General features: G+C 49.5%; 5 protein-coding genes across 5 annotated transcripts; 2 read left to right on the top strand and 3 right to left on the bottom strand.

Annotated features, from left to right (window-relative positions):
- Positions 1-148: 148 nt before the first annotated feature.
- PSV08DRAFT_205508 (N-terminal C2 in EEIG1 and EHBP1 proteins-domain-containing protein) lies at positions 149-1,567 on the top strand. Its single transcript, XM_014228038.1, has 4 exons — positions 149-332; positions 404-427; positions 477-987; positions 1,041-1,567. The coding sequence occupies exons 1-4, from the start codon at positions 264-266 to the stop codon at positions 1,508-1,510; spliced, it is 1,074 nt and encodes a 357-aa protein (XP_014083513.1). The 5' UTR covers positions 149-263; the 3' UTR covers positions 1,511-1,567.
- A 210-nt stretch (positions 1,568-1,777) lies between these two features.
- Positions 1,778-4,792, top strand: PSV08DRAFT_403152 (mitochondrial inner-membrane-bound regulator-domain-containing protein; the record flags this gene model as incomplete). Its single annotated transcript, XM_066093650.1, has 3 exons — positions 1,778-2,675; positions 2,728-3,006; positions 3,118-4,792. The coding sequence occupies 3 exons, from the start codon at positions 1,778-1,780 to the stop codon at positions 4,614-4,616; spliced, it is 2,676 nt and encodes an 891-aa protein (XP_065948766.1). The 3' UTR covers positions 4,617-4,792.
- PSV08DRAFT_311869 (NMT1/THI5 like-domain-containing protein) lies at positions 4,747-6,492 on the bottom strand. Its single transcript, XM_014228040.2, has 4 exons — positions 6,453-6,492; positions 6,077-6,142; positions 5,917-6,019; positions 4,747-5,861 (listed from the first exon to the last, which is right to left on the bottom strand). Exons 2-4 carry the CDS (start codon positions 6,109-6,111, stop codon positions 4,938-4,940), a joined length of 1,062 nt encoding a protein of 353 aa, XP_014083515.1. The 5' UTR covers positions 6,112-6,142; positions 6,453-6,492; the 3' UTR covers positions 4,747-4,937.
- A 729-nt stretch (positions 6,493-7,221) lies between these two features.
- PSV08DRAFT_410805 (heterokaryon incompatibility protein-domain-containing protein) lies at positions 7,222-9,499 on the bottom strand (the record flags this gene model as incomplete). The annotated part of the gene is made up of 3 exons (XM_014228041.1): positions 8,641-9,499; positions 8,328-8,576; positions 7,222-8,275 (listed from the first exon to the last, which is right to left on the bottom strand). Exons 1-3 carry the CDS (start codon positions 9,339-9,341, stop codon positions 7,222-7,224), a joined length of 2,004 nt encoding a protein of 667 aa, XP_014083516.1. The 5' UTR covers positions 9,342-9,499.
- On the bottom strand, positions 9,485-11,927 carry PSV08DRAFT_205498 (uncharacterized protein). The gene is made up of 2 exons (XM_014228042.1): positions 11,748-11,927; positions 9,485-11,694 (listed from the first exon to the last, which is right to left on the bottom strand). Exons 1-2 carry the CDS (start codon positions 11,841-11,843, stop codon positions 9,757-9,759), a joined length of 2,034 nt encoding a protein of 677 aa, XP_014083517.1. The 5' UTR covers positions 11,844-11,927; the 3' UTR covers positions 9,485-9,756.
- Positions 11,928-12,116: the final 189 nt, after the last annotated feature.

Genomic DNA, 12,116 nt, shown 5'->3' with positions numbered 1-12,116 from the left:
TGCAGTGAAAGGACAGCAAGGGTCGAGGGGCTCTGGTCAGGTTAGGTCAGGCATTGGGGCACGGAGTTAGGGCACGGAGAAAGCTGAAACCGGAAACCGATTGATGCTTTGGCGGTTCCAAGGCCATCCATCACTCCTGCTACTCGACGACAAAAGAACCCTGTCACACGCGCGATACCACTAGGACCCCTCTTACAGCTTGCCCGAACGTAGCTTTGTCCGGCTTCTTCTCTTCTCTTCAATATGCAAGCGTTTGGTGAGCAATGGCTATGCGCCGCACCGTCGCATTTGCGGCTCACACACTCACGATCCCAGTGCCAAAGAACCGACGAGTAAGGCAAAGCGTGTTACTAAGACGCGCAAACATACATAGGCACGTTACACGGGCTGACAAGCTGCACAGCCAAAGTTTGACCTGCACCTGAGAGTGCGCGCTGCCCATCATGCCCCCTATGACCATGTCCTGACCGCAGCAGATCATCGACCTCAACAACGTTCCCCTCGCATCCGGTACATCTTTCGTGAAATGGCACCTCTTGCACTCGACAGCCGCCGAACACCGCGGTCGTACAGAAAGCTGCTATGTGAAGGACCATAAAGTTGCCTACGACTATGAGGCTACACTCCCCGTCCGGCTTACCGTAGACAAGAACGGCATGTTGCAGGAGTGCTACGTCGAGTTTGAAGTTGTCCAAGAGTACGGAACAGGCAGAGGCGAAAGAATAACTCTGGGCACTGTCAAGCTCAACCTGGCAGAGTATGTGGAACAGAGCGAGATGGGCACTGTAGCGGGCGAAGAGCCAGGCGTCACACGGCGATACCTCATGCAGGACAGCAAAATCAACAGCACGCTCAAGATTGGGATATACATGAAACAGATCGAAGGGGACAAGAACTACATTGCGCCCGCACTCAAGACTGCTCAGGTGTTTAGCGGCATCGCGGGTATCATGGCCGGAGAACAGACCGAGCTCGAAGATCAAGGAGGTAAGCCTACCTTTTTCTTTTTCTCCCTTCACAAACGGAGCTAACTTTCACAGCCACACACTCGTCGGTGAACAAGTCGCGCGAAGCTAGCGAGCTACAAGATATGTACAGGCGTACCCTGGCCGCATACTGGTCGGCTCAGCCCGGCGAGCTCAAGGCAGACGAATGCATAGAGGATATCTTCGCTGGCGGAGACGGATGGGGTGACAAGTCCTACTCGCAGCAAACACGGGCTCAGCAATCGTTGCGCTTCGCCGGCGACGGCGGCAGCAGCTCTGTAAGCGAAAACGAATCGAGGCACATGCATGGTAGCAGCATCAGTCGCAAGTCGCATGAGACGCTGCGGCCCGGGGACATGAAACCGCTTCGCTCGCCAAATGTGCGAGGCCTGGAAAGCCTGGAACAGCGGGCATCGCATCTGAAGGCGAAGGCTGAGGCGGCGCGGCAACGACAACGGCCCGTCCAAGAGGTCAATGAGTTTGATCTGCGAGAAGACTTGGTCAGCTGGCATCGGCCGACGTGATGTCTCATTGTAAAAAAAACAGTAGATTCTTGTAATTGCGCATTTTGTTTCTTCTCTTGAACCTATTCTTTTTTGTTTGTATTGTCTTTGTAACGACAGACATGTGACAAGAAGCATTGGCACACAGCTACTCAGGATGACGCGCCTTGCACGTGAAGGCGCGACGGCAGAATTATTAGGCGGTGGCCAAAGTTGATGGTCGCATTTCACTTTGTGCACCACATACTGCAACAAGCATTGAACCCCAGCCCAACCTCGCTGTCCTTCATGCTTGCGCCCCGTGCTCCCAGTGCATTTGTATGCCTCCGCTGTGAAGCGCAAATCGCCCGCCGACGACTCCCTGCCGTGCCCCGCCGCATCCCACGCGCCACTTTTTCTGCCTCTGCTCGCCTGCATGACGATGGCGCAGAAACAAACGACGCTGTTTCCGAGTCGAACGGTCCGAAGCTCAAGATTACTAAAGTAGTCGAGCCGCTGAACCGGGTCCGGAGGAGAAAGGGCAAGATTATCAAAGAGACCACAGCAAGCCTGGGAGGAATCAAGCAGCTGGGCGACCATGCCGATATCCTGGTGCTTAGAGAACTCGGAGACGTACTAGCGGAGAAAGGCAATGAAGAGCTCGAAACCGTTGCGCCTTTTGATCCTGTCCAAGTTCCCGACATCTTTGCTTCGCTGCAACTAGAGGGCAAAGTAATTACACCTGAGGAAATCTACCAACAAATTGGCAGTCTGCGTCCAACACAACATGGCGATCCCAATGAGCCACACTATGTCAAGCAGGCCACGTTTCTCAAGTTGAAAAATCTTCTCATGAACGGCTTCACCCAGCAACAGTTGATGACCTTCTACTCGGTTGCAAAGAATATCAAACGGGGGCAGGTCAACCAAGGCGTCATCGATAGCCTAAAGCGAGACGGGGATGACCCCAAGCGCCCGGTGGAGCGCTCTGAGTGGCAACCAGGCACTACAAGCATCACACAACGTTTGCCTGGAGTCGACCGCCATGTCAAAATCATGGGATGGCGCAAGAACGTCAGCAAGCAGCTGCTTGTAGACCGTATCCTCCGCGACCAGTGGAACCTCGTACTTCTTGAAGAAATCGAGAAGCCTGGCGAGCTCGAACTCTTCGTGAAGCCGTGGCAGATGACACTACTCACTGTTGGAGGTTAGTTTTCAGCTTGTATCACCTTCACATAACCCACTAACTCTTGTTGAAGAGCACAATGTACTCGATGAAATCGCACGGATCAGAAAGGTCAAATTCCAAATCTACAAGCACCATGAAATTCTTCGTATAACCGCCGACAAAAGTACAGCAGAGTACGCTGCCAATGACGTAGAAGAAGCTTTGCAACGTACAGAGGTCAAACGGATGAACCTTAAAAATTACATGTGTCTACTGGAGCCTGATATGATACCGCAGGACCAACAACTAGATCTAACCACGCTCTTTAAACAAAAAGACCGGGATGTCGTATCAGCACTCACCAAGACAAGTATAGCAGGCACTACAAGGAACTTGGCAAGTCGTCCCTTGACATTGGTACCTACACTCGCTAATTCTGAGTAGTTCACAATCAGAGGATTCAATAATGCATCTGTTGAAGAAGCAAAACGATCTTTGATCAACCTTCTGCCTTTGAGGGACAGCATCACCCGCACTTCGGATATGCTGAACCTGGGCCCTGCAGCAACTTCAATTTACCCCGCACCCGTGTACGTGGACGAAAGCCTGTTGAGCTACCGGAATCGTAATGCTCCGCTTGGACGCTTATCAGTGCCTCTCCCACGAATCTCTGGGCCCGAATCTATAGAAGATACAGAAGAGTCAGTGGAGGCCCCCAAGTCATCCAAAGCAATGGTTCAAGGCCTAGTGGAGAGGACTGCAGCCATGATACTTCGGGCTGCTTCCAAAGAATTTCCTCACTTGGAAGAGCTAGGCAGCTGGGTTGCTGAACCGCGACGAAAGTTCTATGTCAAATTTGGTCAATCCTTGGTGCCTCTAGAACATGCGAATCCCGCGAAGGCAGAGGCTGATACGCCCGAGCAATTCTCCCAAACCCACTTTGTGTCTACTTTTCCCGGGCTTTCTACTCTTTTTACATCACCAGATATCTCCGTTACTACGCGCCTGCACGTTCCGACCTTACACTACCATTTCCGACCCGACCCTGAGCAGGAAGGCTTTGATCCCAGCCAATTGTTTCCCACTATCCAGATCAAGATGGGTACAGATCGCCACGGTGCCAAAGCTTATTTCCGCAGAACAAGCTTGAGGTTTTGGCAGCATATACATACAGTGTCGCTCCCCAATAAAGCGGCCGACCTTCAGTTCTACCAGTACGGGAATTTGAGAATGACCAATGATCACAATGATGCCAACTTACATAAATGGGTTGGCGCCGCCGCAAAAAGCATTTCGAGTGGCGGACGCATTGTCGCGCCGCCGCTTAGCATAGACATTCCCAAGTGGACCATCCCTGGCTGCTCGATTGAAGAAAAGGGCATGGCTCAGATCAAATATCACTTTTCTGGTGTGGAGTTCCGACAGGCTGTGTCGGGCAGTCTATTGGGTGAAAATATCGCCTTCAGTGCCAATCAATCGAGCAAACTAAACGCAAAGGGTGGCGAACTGATGGCGTACTACGACGATCACAGTGACATGCAGTTACGTGATGAGGCAGCTGTCAAGGCGTTTGTCAAGAGATGCTATGATATCGCCGATTTGATAACAGATGCGAGCGCGCAGACGTCGCCCGTGTCTAGACAGGTGCGCCCGAGGTATCCTGAGAGTGCACGAAAAATGCGGCGATCGGGGATTTTGGGCGAAGCGTCCAATGCAGCGAACGATGTAGGCGAGGAGATGATAAAGAAGGGTTTGCAAGAACGCATTGCGGAGTATCCCAGTGCACCAGAGGACAAAGTGATAGGGGAGGCAAGCTCCATAAAAGATGACGTCTCAGCGGACAATGCCGCTGCAGTAGAAGTGCAACAGGGAGAAGAGGACATAAAAACAACCCCGTCATCGGATATGCCAGACGCGGCAGAGCCAGAGCCAGAAGTGTCAGAGGGACGCCCTCTAGACTCCTCGTCCAAGGGTATATAGGACGAGATGTAAGACTGGATTCTCATCTCTACACTCAATCTCTACCTGCTATCTCCTCATTCTGTCTTTACTGTGCATAGTTTAGAGGTAATGGGTTGACTTCACGAAGTAAGCGGACGCACGTCCAACTGTAGCAGGCACGCACTTTCGATTATGTAAAATCATGGCGTCTCTTTTGAGAAGGAGTGAAGAAAATGAGTGACTATGTTGGCAACGACGGACTAATTTGCAGTAGCATCATTGATCTTCTCGCTGACGATGAAAGATGCAAAAGAGTGAAGTGCCAGACCAACCCAAATAGACTAATGCCGGCTTATTTGCTCAGGCAGAAGCCGGAGCTGCAGCCCCAACTACCGTCTTGCCAGCCATGCTCTCCAGACGCTTGAACCCGCCATTCTGCTTGACACCTTCCTGCAACTCAACCATCTTCTTCTGGTCGCCCACTGGATCCTCAGCCTCAGCTTGCAGGCCCCAAGCCAGATACTCATTTGTATAGTTTGGCGTAAACGCTTCATTAAGCACACCAAGCCTCTTCCCATATCGGGTAACCTTTTCCCAATCACGCTGCACATTCTGCAAGTCTGGGCTAAAGTACGCAAAGCTGCGCTCGAAAATCTTGCGGTTGGTCGGCGTATCCATGGCCGTCTTCGCAGCACAAAACTCAGCCCACGCTTGCTCTGGCTGCGCAAGCACAAAGTCCGTTGCGCGCTTGCATGCGCGGAGAAAAGCGCGGACGGCATCGGGGTGGCGCTCGATGAAAGCATTGTTGCCAATGTACAAGATGGAGCAGAAGCAGCAGCAGCCCAGCTGGGCGAGCTCGTCGATACGCAGCATCTGGACTTCGTCGCGGGCTCGCTTCTGCAACACTAGCCATTCTTCTAGCTCTACCATTTGCACATTCTCGAGACCGATGCCTGCGTCGATTTCGCCCGTGATGATGGACCGCGTTACGTTCATGCCCACGCGCACGGCTTGGTAGTCGCTGGGCGACATGCCGTAATGGGCTGTGAGCTCGTCGAGCTGAATTTTACCGAATTCGCCTACGTAGCCGATCTTCTTGCCCTTGAGCGTGCTGAAGTCGCTGGTTATTCCTGAAGATGTCAAGTAGACCACTCCAGTGAAGGGCTCGTTAAGCAGAGAGCCGATGGATTGGACGGGGAACCCTCGTGCGGCTGCGGCGAGCGTGTGGATCATGGCTTTGAAGCCTAGATCGACTTTTCCTGATCCGATGATTTCGGTGACGTCCTGTTTTCTACATTAGATGGCTAAGGCAGAATGGGATACGTAGTGGTTATCCTACGCTCGGATCGTTGGGCTCAAGGAGAGCAACTTTGATGCCTTCATCTTTGAAGTATCCCTTGCTTTGAGCAAGGTACACAGGCGCATGGTATGGCGTAGCGTGCCTGACCTATCCTTTAGCATCACATTTTCCCATAGCAAAAGCTAGATATTTAGCGCACCAGTTGGTCAAGAAGGTAATCTTATCCGTCGACATCTTGACTTTGGGTTACCGATACAATGTTCTTCTACGCTAGTCAGCAATCCCAACACCACCGTGGGAAATAGGACATCATGAAGCAGCAACAGTCCTTCGCGCTGGAATTATCCAGATCAAGTTTAAACGGTATAATCTCAGAACAAGCCACAAGCAATCAATACGATGTATCAATCACCGATGACTTGAACACCCGCCATGCTTTGCTTCTGATGGATTGAGATGGGTACCTGATGATGCACAGTAGAAGCATCTGTTTTACTTGACCGAGAGAATATCCTAAGGTGCGAGGAGCGAGACCCCAGGGGTGCCGCGGTGCTGGTTCGATGGTGGCATCGTACCAATAGAATGGTGTCGTAGCTATGGATTGTTGGAAATGGTATGTTAGAGTTGAGGTCAGAGACAGTCTCTGCAGTAATTCTTTCATCCTTTTATGCACTCTTGGAGTTTTTTTTTGTTGAGCTTAATGACATGCAAATTGCCCAATTGCACACGCATACGCACTCACGAACAGCGGGGCAGTGAGGGGTAGTATTGTGCCCGACTTGTGAGTCTGCATCACGGACCCACGATACTGGTTCCGCCAATATAGCACGGGAGGTCACCTCGTGCTTTTGATTCGTTAAGCAGTTCATGAACTGGTTGGTCTCACCCGGTGATGATCATGTTCTTGCATGCATGGACGGAAAATCTTGAGCAGCCATCCCACTCTTTCGTGGGGGTGCTCACTCTTGCGCGGATAGCTTGTGTTCAACGGGCACTGTGTCCAAAAAAAATTCGTGTATTGGCTGATTTTGTTGTCTGAGTCATGACGTATATTTGGAAGGCCCCAATCAAGACTTTACGGAGGTCCTGTGCACCGTATGATGAGTATGCTCGATTTGGTAAAAGGAATATCTGGTATATCCTGAAGCTACAACAACGCTGTTCTTGAAGACTGAAGCCTTTTTACAGTTTAGGCGTAACCCAGATTTATTTCAAACCCGCATTAACATCTTTGAGAAGCGTGCTTCTCGAGAATTGTTCTTGGCTGCCATACACTTTGAAGGGATATGGTGATATATTAAGGCCTTCTCAGTTCCGGAAGTCCATAGACATATCGAAGTCTATTCAAACCAGCCTCACAGTCTTTTTCTCTACTACAGCACCGTGGCTCAACCCACACAATTCCAAGTATCTCTCTGGGTCTTCCGTAAATCTTTCGAGAAGTGTAGGCTCTGGATCTGCCACTACCTCGTCGAGGGAAAGAGACTTGGCTTCCTCACACAGATGCCATATCCCGATGCGAGAAAATGTATTTGGCGTAGTTGGACGTATAAGAAGGAAGACAAGACCACCATCTGAATCTGTGCTCTGCGTCCAGGCTTCACCGGTAGCTATAAATATTGCCGTAATCGTCTCGTCATTCTGTGGAATGCCTTCGTCAAATTTGAAGCTCGCGTTTTCCATGCCACCAAAGACAGTATTCTTGGAATCTCCTAGATCCGACGTAGTGATCTGACTCCGAACGATCCAAGAAGTGATATCAATCCAAGGGAAGTAATTTGAATAATGTTCTGGAAGAGATGACGTGACAAATTCGAAGACATCGATATTTTTCCCATCACGGTTCGTGATGTGGCACTTCAGCTCTTGAAAATTAAGCCATGATGCGTTAAGGTCGCAGAAATTCAGTTTCGTGGTAGAAGATTTAGGTCTCGACTTTTGAGATGCCCAAGTCCATGATGGTAGTCCACAATCGTCAGGAGCGAGGGATTCTTCGACTCCAGTGTCCGTACTCTGATGCGAGGTCCACCAAACTAGACCCTGCGCCAAGAAGTATATTTTGTCATTGATGACATCCGTAAAATATATCAAAGGAATGCCGTAAAAGTGTCTGGAGTGATATGGCGTCGATCGATCTTTACCGCAGGCTTCCAAGATTCCCTCTACCGCTTTGAGACTGTCCTTGGCGAATGAAAGTTCCTTACAAAAGTACTCTATTAGGAGTGAGAAGGTTACTAGAGGCCGAAGATCGGTTCCTATAAAGGGAAATATTCGTTGGCCGCTTAATGGGTCTTCGTTTCCGTAGTGCTCGAGATGATGAGCTTTGTTGCATTGGAAATACATCTGTCTTTCAGTGAACACGAGGACACGTGCAGACAACACAGCTTCTTGGAAGGTCCTGTTTCAAAATCAGTATTTGCTCTACTGGAGAACGATCGATGGTCCGTTACCAGCCTCTGCTGTTCCAACGCGATTGGTCCAGCTGTTTCTGGATGGGCTCTTCAAAAAATTGTCGGCTCCCTAAAGTAACAGATGTGTGAATTAGGTCTGAACGATCTGTTCCCAGAACACCGGATAGACCATGCGAAGCATCTATGCCAGATGCTGCGACAATAGTGACTTCTGCCCCGCCATATATCAGATTCATTGATGCAATCGCTTCATTCCTTGCGATGGATTCATGCTGTACAATGCAGTATCTTTAAGGATACAACCTCATCAGCGAGTGTTCAACGTCAATAAGATATAGAGGAAGCTACTGACTGATCGACCCAGATTCTGGGGATTCCAATCTGCTCAGCCACATACATGGCGTCCGAAATAGTCTTTGAAAGACTTCCAGGGTGTATTTGCGAACCGAATGCAACTTCTGCAGGAGCTATGTTACCCCAGACATAGCTTAGGCACGCATAAGACTCGCCAGGCATCAGTTCTCTTACCTGCAGTGTACTGCAGTCGATTATGCTCAGCGGCGCCTTCATCCTCACTGGCTGAACTGTGCATGTCCTTCCACCTGCGTCATCAGATGCATGGTTTGATCTACAACTCTCGAGCCATTGCTTAGCTCGGATCAGGTCCGCTGGCGCAGATTTGCCACGCCTGGATATATGGTTTTCCGCTGGGAGGAATGTATGGTCATGTATTGGGTTAGCCGAGTCCCACATAAGGATCTGGCTCAAAGGTTTCGCGTTTGACGTCTCGGCGCATGGCTCAATCAATTCTTCTGAAGACTCTGATTGAGTTTCCTCATTCCCTAACCCATCACGAAAAAGAGCAACAACAAGCTTATCGGAATGGAAGTAATCAGACAGTGTCTTGCAGGACACACAGTTTTGGTACAAGGAGTCCTTGAAAAAGGACATGACCTGCTCATCTCCAGATTGGGGCGTAGTGTTGAATTTCTTGTCAAGCGCTCTGCATGCTGGACACAAACCATCCCTGTGTTCTACTTCTGCATTGATCATGACTGTAGTTTTCCTTATCTTGCTAGATAGCGTGATTGGTGCTTGCAGATTGACTGGAGGATGATGGTGAGAAGCAGCTGAGCGAGGCTGATGGGGCTGGCTGTAGTATTAGGAGGGTAGGGCTGTACTATGTAGTAAGCGACAACGCGCTCTAAGTACAGCCCCAGTATTCGGTAAGTGCTGCAATTTTACCTGCGCCATCACCTGTCAGGCTAGCAGCCAAGACGTAGGTACAGTCCCGGCACCTTGCAGCTTGACCCCACCAATTAGCAACCTAAATGATATCACGTCTTCTGACAGAAACCTGATGTCTCAGCTTCTTGCAGAAATGTCAAGGTTATGCGTCTGAAAGAACGGACACGGAAACATGCATATCGAATGAACTCGAATATGTTGCTAGGCTCCAGATATATCGCTACCAAAAATCAAGAAAATTATCATACTCATCTTTGCACGATAGACTACCCGAGTCCTCGTAGTTAAGCCACAAATCGTGGTCACCAACAGGGCACAGCGTGTCTGAATCCTTTGATGCGGTCTCTTCTTCAGACGAATCCGTCATACTCGCGCTGCCAAAATTGAACTCGCTGCTGTACACAGCTGTTGGAAAGTTGTCAAAGGTTAAATCTGGCAACAGAGGTGCCACTGGTACTCCTGGCTGTACGTACTCAGTTGTGGACTCGAAAGTTGATACGAATTCGCTTTGGGACATGTCTTGCCGCTCTTGTCGCGCGCTTAGACCCGCAAAGTTCCTGGCAAGTTTGGAAAACATCTTTGGCCGTCCTTCACTTGACATTGGTCGCTTCTTGCTTGTGTGAGTTGTCTTTTCAGGCTGAGGATGTGATTTCCAGTCTGCCATTGTCAAACCGTCTTTGAAGTGTGCCGCAATGTGAGTTTGTCTCGCATCCCATGCTGTCATCTCAAGAGCGCAAAAACCGCATGTCCAAATTTCTGGGCCATCTTTGCGTACTCCATCTGTTCTCCACAAGTCTCTAACAGCATCAACCAGAGATGACTGGTGAAAGTTCTTCACATGCTGCCGGAGATGATCTGGTCGCAAGAATGTTCTGTCTTCTTCGGCCTTGGCAATACATTCACTGATACGGTGAGAGTGGAGAAGATGCTCTTTGCTAGGGTTCTTTAGCATGCAGAAAACGCACAATGTGGACGAAGTGGGATAATAAGAAGTGTCAAAGCTCGGGCCAGTGTGTAAACAAGTCCACTTCCGTTTCGGTCGGTGCTGAGTCTCCTCATGACGACGCCAGGATTTTGGCGCTACAATCTGATAACAAAATGTGCATTGCCACATGTTTGGTGTACTGCCCTTGACTTTGGTCGTTGCTTGTGCTTGGGCACAAGACATGGTTGGGATTACTTTGGCAACTGGAGAGAGTGTACTTAAATGACTGTAATCTTTCTTTTTGCCTCGCCTAGATGCTTTTGGTCTTTCGGGGTCGTATTTGTGATCGGAACGATGAATTTCCTCCAGAATTCGGTAGCCTTCAGGTGTTTGCGGCACTTTGACCTTCGAGAAGCGGTTCGTTGGATCTCTTTCTTCTCTGGAGTGTGGGTGTGAACTCTCTGCATGACGTAGAAATCTTTGTCGTGCTCTAGCATTCGTGAACCATGTGTTCACCTGCTTCTCTGTGATTCCACACTCTTGAGCCAATGCATGTTTGGTGTCAGCATCAGGATAAGGATTGCTGCTGTTGTCTCTTAACCAAAATTTCAGGCGCCGCAGAGCATGTGACTCAAGCTTTGTAGGAGGCCGTTGAATGGACGAACGTTTTGTTTGACGAGCAACATTTAGAGATCCAGGGAAAGAAGTGCCTATATCGGGACTGTAGGAAGAAGGTGTGGTGGTCTGGTCGTAAACAGTAGAATCCGAGATACTACATGTTGAATGTTGCCCTTCCTCGGCTTTGTTGGGTAGATTATGTAGTTGCAATGCGCTAAATTTCTCCACTTGGGTTACAATGTGCATCGATTCTTGTTTGGCTTCTGAACTTTGCAGAAGTCCTGATGATCCAGTAGCACCGAACTTGGCTGTCGGGTTTTGACTACATTTATCGCATTTTAGATTTTCTCCGGGATTGGTAATGTCCCAAAGTGCGCATAAAACGCACTCATCATTGACGCCAGCCGCATGTGATTGGAGATCGTGGCTTGCTCTCACATTTGTCGTATACACATTCAGCTTGGTAGTCACTGGAGCCGATGGAGAGTCCGGTTTTGGCAGGCGGAGCTGATCTTCAACATGGACCTTGAAGAAATCACCAAATTCCAAGTTGAAGCTTTTCTGAGATGAGGATGATAATGGTTTGCTGATTGCGGGGCTCGTGACAAAGTTCATCTAGTAGTGTCAGCAACAGCTTGGTGGGAATATGTCGACTCTGGAATAAGTACATAGCTAGCATCTTCTTCGTCTAAAGTATTTGATGCATAGCCCGAGTCAACGGACCATATGCTAGCTGCTTTGTTCTTCCCTTTTGGTGGCAGCATCTTAAGATGACGCTCCAATATGGTAAAATTGCAATGTATCTCTTGTTGAGTCTTTTGCGTTGCTACGAACGCGATACAAGCAGCGAGGGGGGGAATGTAAGTAGCTGGGTTGATGTGACGACCGGTGAGGAGGCTAGGTCACCTTATGTTGAGATACAGGGTGCCAGTGGCTGTGCTGGACGCCTGATTAGGACCCAAGTGTGGCGTTCCATCTAAGTATCCTCAGCTGCACAATGAGGTGGGGTCACGCCTTTGAGTAAGCATAGCAGCATG

Source organism: Bipolaris maydis (genome assembly GCF_028858645.1).
Source record: "Bipolaris maydis strain C4 unplaced genomic scaffold PSV08scaffold_10, whole genome shotgun sequence".
Lineage (NCBI taxonomy): Eukaryota > Fungi > Ascomycota > Dothideomycetes > Pleosporales > Pleosporaceae > Bipolaris > Bipolaris maydis.
This window is presented reverse-complemented; position numbering and strand designations above follow the sequence as displayed.

Excerpts from the sequence above, each read along its gene's own strand:
- PSV08DRAFT_205508 (XM_014228038.1), top strand. The coding sequence starts at position 264 with ATGGCTATGCGCCGCACCGTCGCATTTGCGGCTCACACACTCACGATC. Across the intron at positions 428-476 it reads AGTTTGACCTGCACCTGAGA|ATCATCGACCTCAACAACGT; the intron begins GTGCGCGCTGCC and ends TGACCGCAGCAG. Across the intron at positions 988-1,040 it reads CGAGCTCGAAGATCAAGGAG|CCACACACTCGTCGGTGAAC; the intron begins GTAAGCCTACCT and ends TAACTTTCACAG.
- PSV08DRAFT_311869 (XM_014228040.2), bottom strand. The coding sequence starts at position 6,111 with ATGTCGACGGATAAGATTACCTTCTTGACCAACTG. Across the intron at positions 6,020-6,076 it reads ATTACCTTCTTGACCAACTG|GCACGCTACGCCATACCATG; the intron begins GTGCGCTAAATA and ends AGGATAGGTCAG. Across the intron at positions 5,862-5,916 it reads TTGAGCCCAACGATCCGAGC|GACGTCACCGAAATCATCGG; the intron begins GTAGGATAACCA and ends TGTAGAAAACAG.
- PSV08DRAFT_205498 (XM_014228042.1), bottom strand. The coding sequence starts at position 11,843 with ATGCTGCCACCAAAAGGGAAGAACAAAGCAGCTAGCATATGGTCCGTT. Across the intron at positions 11,695-11,747 it reads ACGAAGAAGATGCTAGCTAT|ATGAACTTTGTCACGAGCCC; the intron begins GTACTTATTCCA and ends TGACACTACTAG.